At 44.9% G+C, this 25,265-nt stretch overlaps 1 protein-coding gene across 3 annotated transcripts in view; it reads right to left on the minus strand.

Moving 5' to 3' along the window:
• The window catches only part of hpse2 (heparanase 2), a 378,650-nt gene that overhangs the window by 112,655 nt on the left and 240,730 nt on the right, over window positions 1-25,265 (minus strand). For 2 of the 3 annotated variants that reach the window (XM_068053087.1, XM_068053085.1), the window contains 2 exons: window positions 16,015-16,108; window positions 2,970-3,076 (listed from right to left, as the gene is read on the minus strand). In XM_068053087.1, coding sequence (XP_067909188.1) covers window positions 2,970-3,076; window positions 16,015-16,108 — 201 coding nt within the window. The remainder of the gene's footprint in view (window positions 1-2,969; window positions 3,077-16,014; window positions 16,109-25,265) is intronic. The other variant, XM_068053086.1, reaches the window with a different exon arrangement.

Below are 25,265 nucleotides of genomic sequence, written 5' to 3' on the forward strand. Positions count from 1 at the left end.
GTCTGACTCTTAACTTCTGTCTGGGGTGGCCTCGTAAGCTATTGTATCAGACTGCCTCGTGGTTCAAGAAGGCCCACTCACTGCCACCAATGTACACATCCTCTTCTCTCTTCTTTTCTCCTACGGAAGTAAATTCAGTCGCTTGAGCCTGTGTAAATAGCTCCCCAAATATATTGCACTTGGGTGAAGGCTTCACTGACGTCTGTACATGATAATTAGCCATTTTCTAATCATTGTCCAAAAGGTTCAGCACTTCAGTCCCAGTATTCAACAAAGATCAATCTTTTAAAGAGGCACAGTCTTCATGATGGAAAACAACGTGCTTGGCAAACTTGCTTTCTGTTTGGAGACCAAAATCAGAAGAGCTACCCCATTTTAATGACAATAGCAGAGAACAGTGATGCGTTTTCAATGTGACTTAAATACTTGAGGGTGAAAATGCTGCAGGGCTTTGGGGGAAGTGCAGGGGAGTGGAACTAACTAGATTGCTCTTCGAAAGAGCAGGCATAGACGTGACGGGATGAATGGTCTCCTTCTTTGCTGTCCTATTCTAAGATTCTGATTCCATTTATTGTTTTATGTTTTGTAAGCAAATGAGAAAAGCGAAAAGAAGGCCCAGCCAGCATCACCTTCTTACGGCAAGAATGCGAATATGTCCGTCAATGGTGATTTTCATGAAGACTGGAGCTTCTTTATGCTGCTTTGGCTTGCTTCAGTTTGCTCTTTAGCTTTTAATGGTACCTTTGACACTGACTCTAGATCAGGCCAGTCTGTTCAAAATTGACCTCATACCTGCATTTCATTGCAGTATATTTGGAGTAGATGTGGATGGCAATAGTTGTCAAGGTCTACAGGATGTCACAAGGGTACGTTCCACTTCACAAAAATATTCCCGATGTTTGCACCTAGTGGTTTGAATTGCCTCTGTACAGTTTTACTGCGCAAATGCAGTTCCATTCCGTGCCAAACAGTCTTTAATTCATTTTCTAATTTAGCACACAGCCTGAGATTGTGGTGGAGGCAGTTTCAATCGGGCCTTTCAAAAGGGAATTGGATAAGCAGCCGAAGAGAAAGAATTTGCCGGGCTGCAGGGAAAAGGTAGGAGTGGGACCAGCTCTTAAAGAGAGCTGGCACAGACACGAATGGGCTGAATGGCCACTTCTGTGCTGTCACCCTACTATGATTCTATGATTCTAATTCTGGAATTGACTAGGCGGCCACTTTGATGCCAGTCAAATGTGTAGTTGGGATCCAAAATTATTTCTTATCTGTGTGGTCTAGGTTTGGAGATTAATCAGGATGTGTTTCCTAGGTGGGACTTATTAGTGAAAAAGGATTATAATTCCTTCACAATCACCTGCCTATTGATATTTATGTTTAAAATCCATACCCTTCAGGGACAGATTGATTATAACTTCGACTTTAACAGGACAGGAAGGGATGATTTTAACACTCTATTGAAGTCAACAGAGCGTAAAGTTAGGTATGGTGTAAAACTGGCATCTGATTGGAACCCGTCCAGTTCATGCCCGATGAGTTGGGTTAAAATTGGAACTATAAGATCTGGACATTGCATCTAACTGATCAATCATGATGCAACTTCCATGGGCAGTTCGATATTTTGGATGGGCTCAGTCTACTGCCTTTGACTCCACATTAGTCCGATTATACCTCAACCAAAAACCCCTCCGACAATGGCTCGTGAACAAGTGTTAAAATGGACCTTAATATGGCTGCTGCTTGCCAGGGTCACCCCATGCCTGTTACTGCAGTGTACCACGTACACTGTGAATGAAACACTGTTGTGAATGTTAATGTGTTGTGTCAATAAACAATTTCAATACTTAAAAAAAATGGATAAAATTTAGAAGCACTTGAGGTCATAGGAGCACATAATTTCACAAGATATTCTGAATAATGAAATGCCTTCAGCCCATTTTATCTGCACCCCCACAGTACCAACCCCATCATCTTCTGGTTACAGGCACGAGTAGTTTCTAATGAGCCTGATGATCGCACTCCAACTACCCTTCCTGGGAACCCATCCAGTGGAGCTCCATTCAGTATAACAGTTTTCTAAATACTTTTCTTTAAACTGGTACCAGGTTTGGCCGCATGCTTCAGGTTTATTTGTCCCTGCAACCGTTGTCATCGCGATAGCCTGTAACACCTTCACTGGGAAGCCTCCTCAGGGTTTAAACAAACAAAGAACAAAGATAATTACAGCACAGGAACAGGCCCTTCGGCCCTCCAAGCCTGCGCCGATCCAGATCCTCTCTCTAAACATGTCGCCTATTTTCTAAGGTTCTGTATCTCTTTTCTTCCTGCCCATTCATGTATCTGTCTAGATACATCTTAAAAGACTCCATCGTGCCCGCATCTACCACCTCCGCTGGCAATGCGTTCCAGGTGCCCACCACCCTCTGCGTAAAGAACTTTCCACGCATATCCCCCATAACATCAGTGAAAAGACGCAAAAGCGGCATTCCCACCGAAGTTATGGTGGCAGAGTGGGAGAAGGTCTGAGAAAATCTGGCCCCTTAATTTGGTGGTTTCTTCAGAGAATGGTGAGAATGTGAAACTTGCTACTACAGGGAATAGTCGGGCTGAACAGCATAAATGCATCTAATGGGAGGCTAGATAAGTACATGAGGGAGAAAGGAATAGAAGGGTGTGCTGAAGTAGAGTGGGAGGAGGCTCATGAACAGCATAAACACCGACACAGACAAGATGGGCCGAATGGCTGAATGTTCTATATACATCTTGAAGTAGTTGGATTTTGTTTTGTTGGGGAAGAACTGTAGTTTGGATTTGTTTATGCAATCAGATTACTATACTTCTTAACATACTCCCTATCACACGGAACAGCCCCATCTCTGGTGAACTGTTTTTGTGATATTTTGCGCAATCAATGCCAACACACAACAGTCACTGGCCAGAGCGTTGAAATGTGTCAACTGGATACTTACAGGAATCCCGCTGCAAAGGTATCGGAAAGGTTGGTAGTTCCTCCAGCCCATGATGGGCCCACCCCTCCGAGCCACACCTTTTTCCCTGGTGCGTGTGAGTTCACAACCTGTTAGAGGGAAATACTGGAAATAATCTTTGATGTCATAAAAGAGGACAAAAGATGTAGGATTGAAATGTGATATAATGGAGTTCTAATGGAGGTCAATAAACTGCATTCTGCACCAGGAGTGTTGGCATGTTCTATCCCTCTTTCGTGGAGCATGTCCCACTACTGACCATCAATAATCTTCCTAGCAACCCACTGCAAATCATCCCCATGAACGTGCAACAATCTCACAGTTATTAATGCTTCAGTTAGAACATTATAGTGCATCAGCGTTTGGGGGGGAGGGGGGTTACTGGCAGTCAAAGTACACTTAACACCCTGATAGCACATCAGTGACATATGTGTCACACTTCCTGCCAGTGTCACCCTTACTTCCTGGGATGAGAGGGTTGCCTTATGAGGAGAGATTGAGTGGAATGGGCCTAATTCTCTAGCGTTTCGAAGAATGAGAGGTGATCTCATTGAAACGTATTCTTAGAGGGCTTGGCAGAGCCGATGCTGAGAGGATGTTTCCTTTGGCTGGAGGGTCTAGAACTAGGGATCACAGTCTTAGGACAATGGAGATTTAGGATTAATTTCTTCAGTCAAAGGGTTGTGAATCTTTGGAATTCGCTACCTCAGTGGGCTGCAGATGCTCAGCTGATGTGTATATTCAAAACTGAGATCGACAGATTTTCAGACACTAAGGGAATCAAGAGATATGAGAAGAAGGCAGGCAAGTGGAGTTGAGGTAGATCCATCATGATCTTATTGAATGGCAGAGCAAGCTCGAGGGGCAATATGGCCTACTCCTTCTCCTATTTCTTATGGTCATACGGCAGTTCTTCCATCACCTCTGGTGCCAGCGCTCTGATTTTACTGTAAATAGTGAATTCTCTGGCTTACCATGAGCAACAGCAGGGGAGGTCTGCCAGGACTGTAATATGAAGTGGCTTGAAGGCGCTAGTTCACTTAAGGTTCTAACCAACTCAATCTTTGGCCTTGCACTTTAGAATGTCATGGGAACTGCTTGATTTGGTTGCTGTTATGTCCCTGCTCTGTCATTCTACTTTCCTAATAAATATTTAGAGTGTTTTCACTCAGTGAAAGGATTTTTATTTAATTAAGTTCAGATGATTTGAAAAACCCTTGTCACATTGTGTTACATCGTAAAGGGTCCTACAATGCCTTTGTTGGTCAGATGATATGTTTTCTAAAAAAAATTCAAGTGTAAGTTGGAAGTGTAGCTATTTATTTTACAAAGTTACAAATCTTCAGGAGGGGTGACTTTAGATAGCATCCAGTTCACGATCTGTTCTACATCTATTGATTACAGCTTAATAACACACCCTATGGAAAGCCTCCTTTATTTAACATATCCTTGCTGCTTCTATGTTTCATTATATCATTGTAATGGTGTGTACATTCCTTGTATTGGAAGCTGTGGACTCTATGGCCCTGATTTTGTGGTCAGCAACAAACTAACAGGACTCACTGTTCATTATGCCTACAGCTGCCCACAGACTTTTAGTGGGCTTTTGTATAAGCTCGCTACAATTGTACAGGGCCTTGGGGAGACCACACCTGCAGTACTGTGTGCAGTTTTGGTTTCCATATTTAAGGAAGGATATACATGTCTTGGAGGAAGTACAGCGAAGGTTCACTAGATTGGTCCCTGGGATGAGGGGGTTCTCCTATGATGAGAGGCTGAGTAAATTGGATCTATATTCTCTGGAATTTAGAAGAATGAGGTGTGATCTCATTGACACATAGAAGAATATGAAGGGGTCTGGCAGGGTAGATACTGAGAGGTTGTTTCCCCTGATTGGGGACTCTAGAACATAGGGACACAGTCTCAAGATAAGGGGCTGATCATTTAGGGCTGAGATGAGGAGAAATTTTTTCACTGACAGGGTTGTGAATCTTTGGAATTCTCTACCCCAGATGGTTGTGGATGCTCCATCTTTGAGTATATTTAAGGCTGAGATAGACAAGAGTTTTGGTCTCTCAGGGAATCAAGGGAAACGGGGAGTGGGTGGGAAAATGGAGTTGAGATAGAAGATCAGCCATGATCAAAGGGCCTATGGTCTACTTCTGCTCCTATTTCTTATGTCCTTATATTCTTAATGTATGGTAATTAGAAATCCAATTCTGCATGGTGCCTGGGGAGCTGGGACCTGTGTGAACAGGGCAAGGAACAATGTATCTCTTCAACCAATCAGATAGAAGAATCCTGGCTGAGACAGGCAGAGTCTAAACCAGGAAATATAAGTTAGAATATTTTATTCAATGCAAAACCATGTACACCCTGTTCATTAATGTATTGCTGTGTAAATGCAGTGCTACAACAAAAGTGTGGCCCTTTGAACTTCCTGTTTCTAATAGACTATTTGGAATTTGCACTTGGATTCTCCTTAGTTGCTAGTCTCCCATGGAAACCAAATAAACATGGATAAAGGTTCCAAAAAGGGAGTTGCAATGTTGTGCTGCAACTTTAAGGCAACCAAGTGAAAACCTGCAGTACATCAACCTAACACCTTCTAACTCTGACGCGTTGCATTCCAAACAATGACATTGCTGTATTTTGAGCAGGATGAGAGTTAAAGTATCACAGACTGTTTCATCATCTCCATTTATTCTTATCCCTTGAGCCTTTAGTCCCTTTAAGTTACATGTATGGTCCCTGCCTTCCACGATGGTGCATTCCAAATCTTTGCTATTCTGAAAAGGAAAGACATTTTATCTAATCTTTAGCGTTGCTTAAAGCTTGCCAATTTTGTACCTATGTCCTCTAGTCCAGCAATAATGAAGTCAAAGCAAAACTGCTTATCTCTACATTAACCACGGCAGTTCGCATGAAAAAAACCTGGATCCTGACACCTCTCAATCTTTTTCCGCTGAGAACTTGTTCCTGTAACTTGCATTTTAAATTACACTCATTTCTCTTCCCTAAACCTTCTCCAATGTCTTAATTTCCTTTAAGCAAAGTGGATCTGTTCAAGTGTGTGTGAGTGTCTGTCTGTGTACGCCAGTCTGTCTATGTGTGTGGGGGGGGGGTGTGTGTGTATGTATGTGTATGTGTCTGCATATATGTATGCGTGTGTGTGTGTGTGTCTATGTACGTGGGTGGGCCTGTGTGTGTGTGTGTGTGTGTATGTGTATGTATGTGTGTGTGTCTATATGTGTGTGTGTGTGGGTGTATGTATGTGGATGGGCCTGTGTGTGTGTGTATGTATGTATATGGGTGTATGTGTGTGTATGTGTCTGCATATATGTATGCGCGTGTGTGTGTGTGTGTGTGTCTATGTACGTGGGTGGGCCTGTGTGTGTGTGTGTGTGTGTGTGTATGTGTCTATATGTGTGTGTGTGTGTATGTGTATGTATGTGTGTGTGTCTATATGTGTGTGTGTGTGTGTGTGTATGTATGTGGGTGGGTCCACGTGTGTGTATGTATGTATGTGGGTGTATGTGTGTGTGTGTGTGTGTGTCTATGTACGTGGGTGGGCCTGTGTGTGTGTGTGTGTGTGTATGTGTCTATATGTGTGTGTGTGTGTATGTGTATGTATGTGTGTGTGTCTATATGTGTGTGTGTGTGTGTGTGTGTATGTATGTGGGTGGGTCCACGTGTGTGTATGTATGTATGTGGGTGTATGTGTGTGTCTATGTACGTGGGTGGGCCTGTGTGTGTGTGTGTGTGTGTGTGTATGTGTCTATATGTGTGTGTGTGTGTGTGTGTATGTGTGTGTATGTGTGTGTGTCTATATGTGTGTGTGTGTGTGTGTATGTATGTGGGTGTATGTGTGTGTGTGTGTATGTGTCTATATGTGTGTGTGTGTGTGTGTATGTGTATGTATGTGTGTGTGTCTATATGTGTGTGTGTGTGTGTGTGTATGTATGTGGGTGTATGTGTGTGTGTATGTGTGTGTCTATGTATGTGGGTGGGCCTATGTGTGTGTGTGTGTGTGTGTATGTGTCTATATGTGTGTGTCTATATGTGTGTGTGTGTGTGTCTATGTATATGGGTGGGTCTGTGTGTGTATGTATGTATGTGGGTGTATGTGTGTGTGTATGTGTATGTATGTGTGTGTGTCTATATGCGTGTGTGTGTGTGTGTGTATGTATGTGGGTGGGTCCACGTGTGTGTATGTATGTATGTGGGTGTATGTGTGTGTGTATGTGTGTGTCTATGTAGTGGGTGGGCCTGTGTGTTTACGAAGTACAGTGGAAATCCAGAATTTGCTTCTCCGCAAAGGTTGTGGATGCTGGGACAATTGGAACTTTCAAGACTGAGATTGACAGAGGAAATGTGATGAAAAGCAAGTAAATCAGCTGAGGTACAAATCAGTCATGATCAGCTCGAATGGCAGAACAGACTGGAGGGACTGAATGACCTACTCCTGGTCATGTGGTCCATCTGTTTATTGTTCTTTCCATTCCCTGGGACTTGCGCTAACTCTAACTGCTGGCTGGAAATAGTTTCAGTGCAGCCTTGCTGTGCAGAGTCCTAGCCTGAGCAAATCAGGTGAGCACAACTGACTAGGCAGCCACTTTGGAGCCAGTCAGATTAGAGGCTTGGCTGCAGAATATTTTCCGTGGTATGGTGGCCGAGGGACTGGGCAAGCAATGATGTGCTTGCTGCCAAGCCTCAGACAACTGGCTGCCAGGAGGGGCACACAAAGGAGCCCGCAAACCACAGCTTTTATGGGACCAGAAGTACCTTGCTCCATATTATTAGTATAAACAACAGCAAGGGCCAGAACATAGGCCCTGGGAACTTCATCCAACAAAGCCTGCACTGCAATCACAAACATTCATCAACTATAAAATGGTATCTTTTGTTTTTTTCTCCTGCCAATTTTTTCTCCCTTCCATGTGCTGAATGTTTTGATTCTTCCCATCTGTTAGCCTGGGAATGTGCATTGGTCATCTATTTGACTGCAAAGGGCATCACAGCTGACCCTGATGCTGTCCACACGAGCGTGCTTTCAACAGGTATCACTGGATACTGATAGATATCTGGCTAATTGTGTTTCCCTTCCCAGACCCAGCATCAAGCTAAATTCCTGTACCAGTCTCTGTCATCACGCAAGAGAAGCTACCTTTTTGAGCAGAGCAATTGAAGCCATATCCATTTTCCTTTTCTTCCACATTCATTCATAGGATTTTGAAACTGTAGGCCTCGTCTCCCTCAGATGCAGCTGTCACATCCATTGCTGGTATGCACCTAAGCAGCCCCCCACCCCCACCCCCGCTGAGAGCAGGATTTGACCACATAGCCAGGGTGGGATTGATAAGGCACTGAAACCCAATCGGATGACCCAGTTCGAGACATTACCTTATATGTCAAGGGACGAGGGTCAGAAAGGGGTATAAAGCCCACGGGGACATGGTTGCTGCAATCAGGGAGAGTGACCTGGGTCAGTTACTGAAGACGTGAAGAGAACTCGTTTGGCGGACTGACCACCCGAGGATGAACTCTTGCACACAGGGTTACCAACTACCAGTACAGTGTGTATATCTGTACAGATTGGGTAGAAGGTAAATAAAGTAGTTTGTGAGAACAAATACTTTATGTGTCCTTGTTATATGCCATTGATACCAAGAGTAAGGCAAGATTCCACAATATTTGGGGGTAGGTACTTGGGGTAAACAGGCTTACTCCTTCAGTCTCCCCTTCCAGCTGAAATTCACAGACTCTGAGATCCCAAGCTTGGCATCACCAAACCACTGCTGCCTGATTTACCTCATCCTCTGTCCTTGGTGGCGTTCGGAAACCAATGACTCTTGGCCCATCATCTAGGTTTATCAACAGAAACAAAGTTCTGGTCTACCACTGCCCATTTATGGAGCTACTGTTTTGGTTCCTTTGTGTCGTAGCCCAGCTTAGTAAAACAAGAATTCTACAAATCCAGAGGCGAGTCCATCCAAATGACCAGCAACTCGATGATCAGGAACTGAGACAGCCATTTGTTTTGGCTTTATTGGGAGTCAAGTACTAAGTCACTTGAGCCACTGGGCAGCCAGTACATGCCGTTCAGCTCTTAAACACGACCGCCTTAAGCTAGTCACAGATCAACTTGTTTTGACTGTTTTCTCTTAACGCTACATTCTTAGCTAGCAGGACACTTCTGTTACATCTGATGCTCTGTAGTAACTGTCAAAGAACAAGAGCTAATTTTTAAAGAAAATTCAGTCAAAGCCATTCTGCTGAATTCTTGGGCAGTTGTAAGCCTAGTTTTAAAACTCCCCCATTTCTATGAAACCTTGGCATGCAGCAATGAAGAAGGCTTTGCATTTATATAGCAGCCTCGGACCAAGGCTATGCCGCAGCTCTCAAACACGACTACCGTACTCAATATTGTCAGTGCCTGACTGATCCTGTCCTGCTCCCACGCACTGTTCCACCCACCCTTTCTCCATCCTGCTTCCTCACTCTATTGAAATAAAGAATCACTGCCCTATTTCCTGTTTGCTTCCTTTCCAGCAATCTAAAACTGTGCAACTCCTCACCTCTCTTTTTTTGCTATAATCTGAGGCTTTCAAAATCTAGGCTTGGCATCAAGTAGGCTCTACTATTTTGCTCTTTTTACTGCTTTCAACCTTAATGGTTCATGCTTCTTTATCTGGGTCTTTTCAATAAAGAATTCAATCTCTGGTAAAAATTTAACTCTTCGAGGCATTTGTTGAGAAAAGCAACTTTCTTCCACTTTATACATCTTTGGGATGGAGTAGAGGGAGCTTGACTTTTCATTAAGGCAAATCTCTTTTAACTTTTCTTCCTGTTCAGGATTGCAGCTGGGTTTGGGTTCTGCTGCACTGTTATATCGTATCATTGTAAGCAGTGGATGCACAGTGGATGACAGCAGATAAGCAACGTGAGCCTGTAATGCACAAGTAATGTCAGGGTGCATCAAAGCTTCAAGCCAACAGCGGGAAATGCTTCAAGGGTCACTTCTCCATCAGTGTGATAGACATCTTAGTTCTCATCAAGATGAGAAATATCAGTGTTGGGGAATGGAACACTTTCCCTTCACAGAAGTACAGATTCACTTAAGGTTAGTATCGCACGACTAAACAACTCTGTTCCAACAATGTGCCTCAGTTCCAACCTCAGAAGAGCCCTCCTTCCTCCATCCTTGTGACATCTGCACCTGTAATTTGATAGTTCTTGAACATGCAGTTGGCTCCCAAATCTGTGCCCATCTTTCCCGGAACTCCATATTTAAATCCCTCCTGCTCATGCCCCCACACCAAAACAGTTCTTATCAAAGTCACAAACGGCATTCTGTGTGATTGTGACGGAGGTAAACTATTTCTTCTTGTCCTTCTCGACCTGTCTGCAGCCTTTGACACAGTTGACCAAACCATCCTCCTTCAACATCTCTCCTCTGTCATCCAGATCGGTGGGATTGCTCTCACCAGGTTCCATTCTTATCTATCCAGTCATAGCCAGAGAATCACCAGCAATGGCTTCTCTTCCTGCTCCTGCACCATTGCCTCTGGTGTCCCTCAAGGATCTATCCTTGCCCTCTCCTGTTTCTCATCTACATGCTACCCCTCAACAGCATCATCCGAAAACACGGCATCAGTTTTCACATGTACATTGATAACACCTAGCTCTACCTCATTACCATCTCTCTCAATCGCTCCACTGCCTCTAAATTATTAATCTGCTTGTCCGACATCTGGCTGAGCAGAAATTCTTTCCAACTAAATATTGGGAAAACCAAAACCATTGTCTTTGGTCCTTGCTACAAACTCCGTTCCCTATCCACTGACTCCATTCCACTCTCTGGCAACTGCCTGAGACTGTCCGCAACCTTGGTGTCGTATCCGACCCCAAGATGAGTTTCTGACCCCAATCCATGCCATCACTAAGACTGCCTATTTTCACCTCTATAACATCATCTGACTCCCCCTGCTTCAGCTCATCTGCTGCTGAAACCCTCATCTGTGCCTTTGTTACCTCTAGACTTGACTATTCTAACGCACTCCTGGTCAGTCTCCCATTTTCCACCCTCTGCAAACTTGAGGTCATCCAAAACTCTGCTGCCCGTACCCTAACTCACACCAAGTCCCGTTCACCCATCACCCCTGTGCTCGCTGACCTACATTGGCTCCTGGTTAAGCAACAGCTCGATTTTAAACTTCTCATCCTCATTTTTAAATCCCTCCATGACCCTGCACCCTCCCAATCCCTGTATTCTCCTCCAGCCCCACAAGACTCTGAGATATCTACACTGCTCCAATTCTGGCCTATTGAGCATCCCCATCATCGGTGGTCTGCGTTCAGCTGCCTAAGCCCTAAACTCTGGAATTCCCTCCCTAAGCCTCTTCATCTCTGTACCTCTATCTCCTCCTTTACAATGCTCCTTCAAACCTACCTCTTTCACCAAGCTTTCAATCATCTGCCCTAATATCTCCTCATATGGCTTAGTGTCAAATTTTTTCTGTGAAGCACCTTAGGACGAGTTACTACGTAATAGGCACTTTATAAATACAGGAGGTTGTTGTTGCATTTAGCTGTTGGGCGGCACAGTGGCGCAGTGGTTAGCACCGCAGCCTCACAGCTCCAGCGACCCGGGTTCAATTCTGGGTACTGCCTGTGCGGAGTTTGCAAGTTCTCCCTGTGACCGCGTGGGTTTCCGCCGGGTGCTCCGGTTTCCTCCCACAGCCAAAGACTTGCAGGTTGCTAGATAAATTGGCCATTGTAAATTGCCCGTAGTACAGGTAGGGAAAGGTGGGGATGGGGTAGGAATATGGGATTAATGTAGGATTAGTATAATGGGTGGTTGATGGTCGGCACAAACTCGGTGGGCTGAAGGGCCTGTTTCAGTGCTGTATAGAACATAGAACCTACTCTAAGATCAAATTAACTACCTACCCTCCATTCTACTATCATCCATGTACCTATCCAAGAGTCGCTTAAATGCCCCTAATGTATCTGCTTCTACTACCACCGCTGGCAGCGCATTCCACGTACCCACCACTCTCTGTGTAAAGAACCTATCTCTGACATCTCCCTGAAACCTTCCTCCAATCACCTTAAAATTATGACCCCTGGTGATAGCCCTTTCCACCCTGGGAAAATGTCTCTGGCTATCCACTCTATCTATGCCTCTCATCATCTTGTACCCCTCTATCAAGTCACCTCTCATCCTTCTTCGTTCCAATGAGAAAAGCCCCAGCTCCCTCAATCTTTCTTCGTAGGACATGCCCTCCAGTCCAGGCAGCATCCTGGTAAATCTCCTCTGCACCCTCTCTAAAGCTTCCACATCCTTCCTATAATGAGGCGACCAGAACTGAACACAATATTCCAAGTGTGGTCGAACCAGGGCCTTATAGAGCTGCAGCATAACCTCGCGGCTCTTAAACTCAATCCCCCTTAATGAAAGCCAACACACCATACGCCTTCTTAACAACCCTATCAACTTGTGTGGCAACTTTGAGTGATCTATGGACATGGACCCCAAGATCCCTCTGTTCCTCCACACTACCAAGAATCCTGTCTTTAAGCCTGTATTCTGCATTCAGATTCGACCTTCCAAAATGAATCACTTCACACTTTTCCAGGTTGAACTCCATCTGCCACTTCTCAACCCAGCTCTGCATCCTGTCAATGTCCCGTTGTAACCTACAACAGCCTTCCACACTATCCACAACTCCAGCAACCTTCGTGTCATCGGCAAACTTGCTAACCCAGCCTTCCACTTCCTCATCCAAGTCATTTATAAAAATCACAAAGAGCAGAGGTCCCAGAACAGATCCCTGCGGAACACCACTGGTCACCGAGCTCCAGGCTGAATACTTTCCATCTACTACCATCCTCTGTCTTCTATGGGCCAGCCAATTCTGTATCCAGACAGCCAACTTTCCCTGTATCCCATGCCTCCTTACTTTCTGAATGAGCCTACCATGGGGAACCTTATCAAACGCCTTGCTAAAATCCATATACACCACATCCACTGCTCTCCCTTCATCAATGTGTTTTGTCACATCTTCAAAGAATTCAATAAGGTTTGTCAGGCATGACCTGCCCCTCACAAAGCCATGCTGACTGTCTCTAATCAAACTATGCTTTTCCAAATAATCATAAATCCTGTCTCTCAGAATCTTCTCCAATAATTTGCCCACTACCGACATAAGACTGACTGGTCTATAATTCCCAGGGTTATCCCTATTCCCTTTCTTGAACAAGGGAACAACATTTGCCACCCTCCAATCATCCGGCACTACTCCAGTGTACAGTGAAGACGCAAAGATCATCGCCAAAGGCGCAGCAATCTCTTCCCTCGCTTCCCGTAATATCCTTGGGTATATCCCGTCTGGCCCCGGGGACTTATCTGTCCTCATATCAATTCAAAATTTCCAGCACATCCTCCCTCTTAACCTCAACCTGTTCGAGCATATCAGCCTGTTCCACACTGTCCTCACAAACGACCAGGTCCCTCTCACTAGTGAATACTGAAGCAAAGTATTCATTTAGGACCTCCCCTACCTCCTCCGACTCCAGGCACAAGTTCCCTCCACTATCCCTGATCGGCCCTACCCTCACTCTGGCCATCCTCTTGTTCCTCACATAAGTGTAGAACGCCTTGGGATTTTCCTTAATCCTACCCGCCAAGACTTTTTCATGTCCCCTTCTAGCTCTCCTAAGTCCATTCTTCAGTTCCTTCCTGGCTACCTTGTAACCCTCTGGAGCCCTGTCTGATCCTTGCTTCCTCAACCTTAAGTAAGCTTCCTTCTTCCTCTTGACTAGCTGTTCCACATCTCTTGTCATCCAAGGTTCCTTCACCCTACCATCCCTTCCCTGCCTCATCGGGACAAACCTATCCAGCAGTCGCAGCAAGTGCTCCCTGAACAACCTCCACATTTCTGTATCTCTAAATAAATATAAAAGGGCAGACAGAAGATAAAAGAAAAGTCAAAAACTGCAAGTGATTTATTATTCTTGAAATTATTATTCAATTCATAGATCTTGCTATTCGAGGTGGATGCCAAGTTGAAGCATGCTGCTTTCAAACAGGAAAAGTTGAGGCAATTAGTACGGGAGTTAACTCCCTTATGTGTACCAGAGCATGAATGAGCTGCAAGGAAATGCCAGTGCCACTAGCCAGTAGAGGGCAGTGCAGTCAGCTTCTCAGCAACTGTCGCCACAACACTTAGACAACAGCTTGGGGAACTGTTTCCGTTCAACGTAATATCATCGTGTGCAATCCGAAATACAAAAATATTTTACCCTGAATAACACAGAGCCGCATACAGGGTTTTGGGGAGACCATCACTCTCATAAAGCTTTCCCTCCATTATTATATACAATTCCCCATCTTAAATAAAGCACCATAATAACACGGAAAGTGAGAATTACTGGGTTACAGTACAACTGAGGGGTGAGGACGTTGCAAAGAAAAGGAGCAAAGTTTCATGTTGATCCCTAGTGTTGGAATGAAGCTATCAATTATTGTTCTCCGCAGTTACGTCTTAGGGCACAACCAGTTAGTCCTCTCATGCTCAGCACCAAACAGCAAGCCTGTAAGTCCTAGCTGCCTCTGAACTTGAATTGTCATTGATACACCTGATGTGTGGGGACAATGTGTAATCAACTGACAGAATGACACGAGACCTCTTGTGTTCTCCTACCTTTTAGACAATGCATCAGTAAAAACTACCAGACTCTGTGGCTTCGGCTGCAAACTACAAATCAGCTATATTGAGGAGCAGAGGACACAGATTTAAAGTCATTGGCTTTCAAAAGGGAATCGCATAAACACTTACAAGGAAAAAAAACTGCAGGGCTTTAGAGAATGGCGGGGGAGTGGGACTAAGTAAATTGCTCTTGCAGAGAGCCAACATGGCTTTGATGTGAGGTTTCGACAACCAACCAGCGTCAGAAATTTATGTGACCTTTTGCCCTCCCCCTCACACATAGACCTTCAGCTCAGCAGTCCGGTTGCAATGTCATTCGCATTTATCGCTGTTGTGGTTGCTAAATTTGCCGATGACACAAAGATAGGTAGGAAAGTAACTTGTGAAGAGGACATAAGGGGGCTACAAAGGGATATAGATAGGTTGAGTGAGTGGGCAAAGACCTGGCAAATGGAGTATAATGTGGGAAAATGTGAAATTGTCCACTTTGGCAGGAAGAATAAAAAAAAAGCATATTATCTAAATGGTGAGAGATTGCAGAGCTCTGAGATGCAGAGGGATTTGGGTGTCCTTGTGCATGAATCACAAAAGGTTAGTATGCAGGTACAGCACGTAATTAGGAAAGCTCATAGAATGTTATTGTTTATTGTGAGGGGAATTGAATACAAAAGTAGGGAGGTTATGCTTCAGCAATACAGGGCATTGTTACAACCACATCTGGAGTACTGTGTACAGTACTGGTCTCCCTATTTAAGGAAGGATGTAAATGCGTTGGAGGCAATACAGAGAAGGTTTACTAAACTAATACCTGGAATGGTCTTACAAGGAAAGACTGGACAGGCTAGGCTTGTATCCGTTGGAATTTAGAAGAATAAGAAGCGACTTGATTGAAATATACAAAATCCTGAGGGGTCTTGACAGGGTGGATGTGGAAAGAATGTTTCCCTTTGTGGGAGAACCTAGAACTAGGGGTCACTGTTTAAAATTAAGGGTTCGCCCAATGAAGACAGAGATGAGGAGACATTTTTTCTCTCAGAGGGTCGTGAGTCTTTGGAATTCTCTTCCTCAAAAGGCAGTGGAAGCAGAGTCTTTGAATATTTTTAAGGCAGAGGTAGATAGATTCTTGATAAGCAAGGGGGTGGAAGGTTATTGAGGGTAGGTGGAAATATGGATTAATCAGTTCAGCTTTGAACTTATTGAATGGTAGAGCAGGCTCGAAGGGCCAAGTGGCCTACTCCTGCTCCTAATTCGTATGTTCGTATGTGCTGCTACTCAACTTCTAAGTTAACCAGTAGAGACAAAAAAAAACTCACCCTGTGTACCTTGGCAATCTGATCTGAGAGAGTATCCAATAGACGGGTTTTCATAAAATCAGCCACATTTGCCATTTGATCATCAATGTAGTAACTGCAACAGACACACAGCAGGACACATTAGTGGAACAAGTGAGTGGTCATTGTTCAGATCTGCTCAGAAGCTTGGGCCTGAATTTCTCATTGGGCAGGAGGCTAAGACAAGCAGGGAGGTTCTCCTGGTATCCTGGCCAATTTCTATCCCTTACCCAACACCTAAAACACAGATGATTGAGTTGCTTATCTTATTGCTGTTTGTGGGAGCTTGCTGTGTGCAAATTGGCTGCTGCGTTTCCTGCAAGATAACTACACTTCAAAGGTTCTTCACTGGCAGTAAGACTCTTTGGGACATCATGGGATAGTGAAAGGCGCTATATAAATGCATATATATATATAAAAATATATATTTCTTAAAGAACTGGATTCATCAGTAGTTATTCTAAAAACTACTGGATTGAACCCTCTGTTGAATTCTAAACCGAGTTTGTTTCTTTCTGTGTAATTCTGACCATTTTCTATTGACTATTGGGTATAAAGAAGACAGGGAGGCAGTTCCAGGACTTTGGCCCAGTTTAGTGGGATGCTATAGGAAAGATTAACCCTCACAATGCTGCAGACAAATTAACCCTTCCAAATGTGCTCAGGATCTAGAAGCTTTACAACAATTATTAGAGAGCAGTTTTTAAAAATCAAAACAGAGATTGCGTAGAGTGCACAGCACAGAAACAGGCCATTCGGCCCGAATGATCGGTGCCAGTGTTTATGCTCTTCACGAACCTCCTCCCATTCTTCCTCATCGAACCCTATCAGCATAACTTTCTGAAAACTTCTTTTTGTTGAATTTGTTCTCTGAATGTGAATGTTTGCAGCTAAGAGTAAAAAAGATGAGTAAACAACAGGTTAGAAATGATACAATGCGTTTAACCGGGTCAAGGAAAAAAGTAAAATTAAAGTTAAAGAATAAAAATAGTACAACAGGAGAATGGAAAAATAGAGACAATGGAGTGAGGAAAAATATATGTGTACATATTTGCAGTTAAAATTATGTCTTGAGTGTAGATTTTGGTTCTGTGGGGTTAATATGAAAATACTAAGTGTTTGCATTTATATAGCAACTTGCACATCTTCAGGTTGTCCCAAAGCATTTCATAGCTGATTGTGGTTAAAGTTGGACGTATAGGGAAACACCAATTTGCACTCAGCAAGGTCCTACAAACAGCAGTGAAATAAATGATCTGGTTTAGGTGGTAGTGGTTAACGGAGGAATGTTGATCAAGACAGCTTCTTTGAATTGCGTCAGGAGATTGCTTACATCTACCTGAACAAACTCACTGCCTTGGTTGGTTTAACGGCACCTCTGACAATGCTACCCTCCCACGGTACTGCACTGAAGTGGCAGCTTAGACTGCACATTGTGGGGCTTGAATGCACAGTTGCTGAGTGCTTTCAAGTGAGCCAAACTGGCACAAGATGTGACACTAAAGCTGCTCCTTATGTTCCATTGGGTTTATTGCTGTAATATTAATGTTGACTTAAAGAATGGAAGTAAACTAAAACTGATATTTTAAGCAGTAGGAATTTGCTGAACCTGTAAGCAGCCTAACAATATGTAAATATATTCTGTGATGATTGACCTACTGCTGATCAATGTTCCCTCCAAGCCACACGGGTGCGTGGCCACGCAGCAATCCGTAACGTACCGCGCTGTGCAAGATACGGGTCACGCATAACCAAAGTTCCCTTTAGGATGTGCCCATGCAGAGCTGCGCAGCAGTCTTAAAGGGACAGCGCAGTGCGACAAATAGAAAAATTAGCCTTCGATGCTTATTTATGAGATGCTGCTCGAACATTTAGTAAGTGTTACATGAAAAATGTAATGTTGCTATTAATCTTCTGATGGAATGTTAACTCAGTTGTCTGTCCATTTGGAAGTAAGAGACCTCATGGCACTATTCAAAAGGGGTTTTCCCAGTGTCCTGGCCAGGATTTATCTGTCACCAATACTGCTATAACAGTCAACTGGTCATTTATCTAATTTGCTGTTTGTGGGTCCTTTCTAGGTTCAAATTGGTGGTTGTGTTTGCCAACATAAGAACAGTGGCTGAACTTCAGAAACAAGTCACTGGTTAATAAGTACTTATGGATATCCTCAAGAGGTGAAAGTCACTCTATGGATGCAAGTTCTTTCATTACCTGGGGTTCAATGTTGGAGCTGCATCTCCAACTGAATCTCTCTCCCTGCTACAAGCATGTGAATTCTGAATTTACCCTGATATATTAACAGAACATGTTAAAGATATCTAGAAGCAGCATGTGACTGCTGCAGGAAACTGCTGATTTGGCAAATCCAATTGTTTGACTCCTGAAGACCGCACGATGGAACCTTCATGCGTTCAGATTACTAGATCTTTGCTTCCAAGGATCTTAGGAGAAATCATCTAGACTTCTTTAAATTTATCGCAAATGTGCCAGATATTCACTGGGCAGAATTCTTCGACTGCTTGAATGCTTTTAGAAATGGTCCAGCAAAGGGCTTGAAGCAATACAGGAGTACTTGAGGAGACTACAAAGTTTCTAGCGATAGTTTAATGGAAAATGGGCTGAATGTTTACTTTTGGGGGTGGGAAATAGGAGCCGAGACTATTTCCAGGTCCCACACCCACCGCGGGGAGGGAAATAGCCACACTGGGATTTTGACCAGGGCACTCCCTTAATTGGCATGGAGAATGGTTCCCTGTCCAATTAAGGGTTGTGATGGGCTCTTGAAGCTGGAGGGCCAATTAAAGGCCTTCCAGCTTCAGAGAAGCAGCCGACTGCAATGAATGGTAAGTAATAGATGTGATAGATATAGGACAGATGTGAGAGGTAGTTTCTTTACACAGAGAGTAGTAGGGGCGTGGAACGCCCTGCCTGCAACAGTAGTAGACTCGCCAACTTTAAGGGCATTTAAGTGGTCATTGGATAGACATATGGATGAAAATGGAATAGTGTAGGTCAGATGGTTTCACAGGTCGGCGCAACATCGAGGGCCGAAGGGCCTGTACTGCGCTGTAATGTTCTAATTCTAATTGAGAGGGTGCTTCAAAATGGAGGAGCCTCTCAGGAACATTTTCTAAAAAACAATCAAAAAGCAGCCAGGTCATTGCTGTGGGCGGGGGCTGGGAGGAGAAGAAGGTGGGCTTTGGCTGCACCCCAACTCAGGCAGGCAGGGAGGGCCTGATACCCAGCCTGCCACTGGGCACCCACCTCCAAGCCGTTGAACTGTCCCCGTCATGTTGGGACACTGGAAAATTCCAGTCAGACTGCTTTACCTATCATTAACCAGGCTCTTAATGAGCCTAATTGGCTGCCTTCCCTGCCAGTATAAGTCACCCCTACTTTCCAAGGAGTATGTGGCCTCCTTATTCTTCCTACCAAAATATAATACCTCGCACTTATCTATATTGAAATTCATTTGCCAATTACACACCCATTCTGCAGGTTTATTAATGTCTCCCTGTATTTTGTCGTAGTCTTCCTCTGTATTCACTTCTTTTTCTTTTGGGCCTCCTTATCTCGAGAGACAATGGATACGCGCCTGGAGGTGGTCAGTGGTGTTTTAGTCGCTGTGAGGCAACTATGGAGTGACCTCTCCATGGCGCATGCCTGGGCAAATTTATGGAGGTTGAGAGTTGCCCAGTCGTCAAAACCCCCCTCTCGGCCTTTCTGGTGGGGTCCAAAGGAGTGCAGGACACGACGTTTGGCACCAGTATGGCTGCAGGAACTGCCGGAAACATGCCAAAGGTGACACATGACCGCCTACGGGGTTCCGCTCCGGATTTTCTGTTAGGGTTTACTCCCTTAGCCTTGGTCTCTCCCGAGACGCCCACAAGGCAGTGGGGTTGTTGGGGCCCCTACACAGGTGTAGGATGGTGCCGGTGGGAGGAGGGGATGCAAGGGGGAGGGGTAGAGGGAGGGGGTGGGGGGGGGGGGTGCAGGGGAAGGGGGTGCGGGGTAAAGATGGTGCGAGGGGGGGGCGGGCTGGGACGGGGTTGTGAGGGGGTGAGCTGAGAGGGTGGAGCAGGGAAGTGGGGGGGGGTGGAAGGGGGGTAAAGGGGGGGGAGGGGGGGTGGAATCTGGTGCAGGTAATAAGCCATTTCCTCAGTGCCCACCATCGACGTCCGGAAAGCTCATCCACGTCCTTCGGGAGGTGAAGCATCATTTGGCAGACTTAGAGGTGATTACATTTGCTAAGGGTTTTTTTTTCTGCAGTGGTTTAAATAAAGGCATGCAGCATTGCCGACAGTGCGCTGCAGATGCTCTCCGAGCCATCTCCCGCGGGCGCTTTGAAGTTGCGGCCGGGGGGGCCGTTCGTGGATGTTTTGGGTGTTCGGGGCACCTTTTCACAGGACTTCTCTCGGGTCCCGCAGCTCCTTCTTCACCTCAATGGACTTACCGCATGCCGTGGCTGCAGACACTCTGGACTGTGAAGACAGCAGGATCGGAGATTGAAGTATCGGTAGCTGTGCTCGTCAATTTCATCCGGATCAATTTCATTGAGAAAACAAAGAGCAGGTGTGGCTGGGGGAGGGCAGTGGGCCCAGGTAACATACACTAAACTAACTGTTAACTTTTAGATAGGACTAAAATGAACTGATTTAAAGAGCCAGGGGAATTTAAACAGTTTAAGAGGGCAGATTGGGGGAGAAAACGTTAGGGATGGGAGCAGATGGCCATGGATAGAGTTGAACAGCAAGGGAGCTTCCTAGGGAGCTTCCAGCCCAGGAGCCATCTTGACACTCACTATAGCCTCCAATTTTACTGTCAAGAGATTGCTAAGAACTTCGTTGCCTCATGATTGATGCCAACATCAGGTCGGTACTAAGATGCAAATGCTAGAAATCTTTATAAATTATAAAAAAGACTTCTGCTGACAAGTTGTCAAAGAAACGTGCTTAAATTGGACAGTTGGCAACTGTTGTTGGGTATTTTCACTCCATTATCTTGGACTTTCATCAAGCCTATCAATTTTTGCAGTAGCTAGTTTAGCTCTGAATTCCTATGCCCCCTAGCATGTACTGCATTCCTATAGCTTAATGTGATTTTTCTGTTTATTGGCTGGAAGACATGGTGTTGACACGTCTGTTGATGGCTTGTTTATGAATCATGAAAGACAAGTAAAGGAAGCCTTAACATGTGCCTCAGGAGGAAACTCTTAACCAAAGCAAACCATTCAGCAATAAGTGACTGACTAAGAAGTATTAGGCTGGATAGAATGCTGGGAAATGCTCCAGAACTCCAGAGATCAACAGTAACGTCAATGAGAAGCAGCCACAAGAACAAGCTGATCAGTTACCTCTAAAATTTAGAATGTGCCAATTGAGAGACACCAATCTAAGCGCCTTCAAAGCTGGTTAACATTGCCAAGTTTTACAACCAGCTCCAAGCAGCCTGAAAAGAGTGATGTCAACAAATCATTACCGGTCAACAGTCTGGGAAGCAAACTGGGACTGAAGCTGTTTCTGCTAGTTTTCAAACTTAATCCCCCATCCTGGTTCCAAAATCAACTAAGTTTTTTTTCTGCGATATGTCCACTGAGTCAGTGGTTATGACCAGGTGAGAAAGGGGTCTAGGGTTCCCTCTCAGCCTTCACCTGGTCTTACTGTAACAAGGATTAATTTTTAAAGCACCATGTTTTAGCTCCCCCTTGGTGAATCCTTGTTCACCGTTTTCCAATTATAAGGCAAAGAAACCAGCACAAACAGGTTTTCTTAGGTTTAAAGAAGAAAGGTGAAATTTATTAAACTTGAACTTAAACTCTAATTTGGTTGACGCCTACGGATGCACGAAGTGTCCATGCTAGCATGCATACACGATACACACATGCAAATAGAGACAGAAAAGAGCAAAAGAAAAATAAAGTGGAAAAGTTTGAGGGCAATATCTGAAGAGTCTTTGTTACAGTTCTTCAAGCTCACTGTAGAGTCCTTGATTGTAGGTAGTTCTTGCTTTGCTTTGGGGCCCAGTATTCTTCTTAAATCTTGTTTGCTGGAGGAGACTTTTCTCTCTTGGGGTTCATGTGTCATCAGTGGATTCAGAGGCTTGTGCGAAAGAGATGGGAGCAGGCAGGAGAGATCTTCTCAGTCCAGGAACAAACAGTCTTTCTGAGTTCAAACTCTCTGTGGCTAGTTCAAAAACCCTGGAACAGCCAGTTAGTCATGTGACCAATGTGCTTCATTCGTGGCAGGTGGGGGCCTGCATGATTCCTCCACACCCAGCGAAATAAAATGCGATTTGAGAAAAGCACATTTCATTAAAAGGGTTGAGAGAAAAAATAAGATACAGAAAAAAAAATGCATTTCTCTCATTCACTCCCATTCATTCATAAATCCTAAAACGTATTACAGCCTGTCTTTTCTTGGTGCCAGTGCTGCTTCAATTGCCCCCTTTTTGGCATCCCAGTAAACATGTGGTTCTTTGGAGAAGTCTTTCTTCAGTTTGCCCATTTCCATGGCTGCCTAGGGTCTTTGAGATGGTTGGGTTTAATTAGCCCTGAGTTCGAATTTTTTTTTCCCAGTAGAGTCAGGTGGGTCTATCCCAAACTCTCTTTCAATTCTTTGCTGAGTCATGCAAAGGCTTTTGACTTCAGGGGATGGGTGGTTCCCTTTTTTCCTGACTCTGGGGGCGGGTTCTTTGCTAATCTCCCCTTTGTCCTCTGGGACACTCCTGCTTGCAGGTATTTGTGCAGACTCTACAGCACTCCCCTGTGACCCTTCGACTAGGTGAGGCATCACCCTCACGGTTTCTCTGCTCCCCCTAGAGATCTTTCTTTGTCTCTGTAGGTTCCTGTAAATGCTGTTAGCAACCTTGGTGGGATGTTTCTAGTGTCCGTATTTACGTAGGAGGATGAGGGGTCAAACGTCTCACATTTTTCGGGGTTGGCTGACCAAACAGTATGGATTTTCATCTAGGATTTCTCCCAGACCTCCTTTAACCTGTCTTCTTTGGTCACTTTTCCCCTTCCCTGTCTAACCTTTTGCCAGCCTTGTGCCCGCCTGTCCCTTTTTGTTCCTGGCGGGGGTCCCTTACAGTTCACCAGCCCTCTGCTGGAGGGTCCTCCTAACACTGGTACAGGACTTAGAGGTGCAGGTTTCACTGTAGACTGGGGTTTCCCCTCAACCTGGCACATGTGGCAACTCCTGCAGTAGTCCACCACATCCTTGTGGAGTTTTGGCCAGTCAAACTATTGTCTTATGTGGGCTTTGGTCTTTCGCATTCCGGCATGTACAGCCACTGTAGTCTTGTGGGCCATTCTTAATATTTCTCCCCGGTACCTCTGCAGCACCACTAACTGGTGAACTACTGTCCACTCCTTGCTCTCAGGTCTGTGAGGAGAACTCCATTTCCTCATCAGTACCTCATTCTTTAAATAGTAGCAATCAGGGACTCCCTCTGCTTCACTTTCAGACTGGGCAGCCTGTGCTAACTCTCAGAATACTGGATCGGCTTGCTGAGCCTCAGCTGGGGAAAATCCATTTAATTCATTCCCTGGGTCTCCTAATTTTCCAAAGAAAGTCTCAGACAGACAGACCTGGTCATCTGCCTGCAGTGCCAATTCAGTCTCCTCTGGGGGAGCTGGTTTGATCATGGCCTGATCCACTACACATTCAGGGAAAATGCAGGGGTCCGTCTCTTGCCACTGCTCTGTCTCTCTGACCTCCTGCGGTCTTTCTTTCACTACTGTGGGGGGGGCTACCACCTTCACCCCCGCCAGATCATTACCTAAGAGCAGGTCAACCCCGTCCACAGGCAAACTAGGAACAATCCCGATGGTCACCGGTCCCGAACCTAGGTCGCACTCCAGGTTCACCTGGTGTACACGTACAGGCATACAGTGCCCTCCAATACCATTCACCACCATTCTGGTGTTCACTGCACTCTCTGGGGGAAAGGTCAGGCCTTTTCCCAGTAAAAGGGATCTAGTGGTCCCTGTGTCCCTGAGAATTACTATGGGCTTGCTTGCCCCACTCGAGGGGTATGGGGTTACTTTCCCTTCAGAGACAAAACCCTGATAACCTTCAGGAATCTTATTAAATTTCCCGGCACTTGGAGCCGTAAGCTTCCTGGGTCTCATTCTTACTGCAGTTAAAGCCACAGCTTGTTCTGCTCTGCTTTCCATCAGGCTCCCTTCTTCACTGAGCAGGTGTGCCCTGATTAACCCTACCGGTTTTCCCTTTAGTTTCCAGCAATTAACCTTTAAATGCCCTGCTCTATTACAACAGAAGCACACAGGTCCCCAGTCCCACTCCTGATCATAGCACCTTCGTTTTTGGCGAGAGGAAGACCCCCTGTGTCTCCTGCTTTTCTTTCTCTCCCAAGATTGTTTGGACTCCTATCACCTTCCCACCCTTTGTCCTCTTCGGATTTGTGGGGGTGATTAGGAAAGGTTATCCCCTGGGAAACCGACTAAATTAAAGCAAACTTATTGGCCAGAACAGCTGCTTGTCAGGCTCTCTGAACCCGCTGCTCCTCTACATGTGTCTTTATGGAGAGTGGGAGAGAGTTTTTAAATTCCTCTAACAGAATTACTTGCCTGAGATTCTCATAGCTGAGCTTAAAGAGCCCTCAGCCACTGGTCAAAAGCCAGCTGCTTACTTCTTTCAAACTCCAGATAAGTTTGATTAGCTTGCTTCTTGAGGGTTCTAAACTTTTGGCGATAGGCTTCGGGTACTAATTCATATGCCCCGAGGATGGCATTTCTTGTCAGTTAATAATTTGATGAACTCTCATCTGGCAACAGGGAATAAACCTCATGAGCTTTTCCAGTTAGCTTGCTTTGTAATAAAAGAGGCCAGGTCTCAGCTGGCCATTTTAGCTGCCTTGCCATTTCTCAAAGGAGACAAAAATTTCTTCTACATCTTCCTCATTGAATTTTGGGAGTAGTTGAGCTAGTTTTAACAATCCTGTGCCCAGCCCTGAATTACGCTCCACCATATTGGCTATGCTTTCATTGGGGTTACTCTGTTGCCCCCTAGTTAACTCAAGCCACTTTAGCTCTCTTTCTTCACATTCTTTCTGGAAGGTTCTCTCACTCTCTCTATCTCCTGCCTCTCTTTGTCTTCACGTTCCTTCTTGAAGGCTCTTTCTTTCTCCCTCTGCTGTCTCTCTTTTTCTCTTTCCTCTATTTCAAGTTTCCTCTGTTCCAATTGTATCTTTGCTAGCAATATCCTGTC

The sequence above is a fragment of the Heterodontus francisci genome, chromosome 20 (assembly GCF_036365525.1).
Source record: "Heterodontus francisci isolate sHetFra1 chromosome 20, sHetFra1.hap1, whole genome shotgun sequence".
Taxonomy (NCBI): domain Eukaryota; kingdom Metazoa; phylum Chordata; class Chondrichthyes; order Heterodontiformes; family Heterodontidae; genus Heterodontus; species Heterodontus francisci.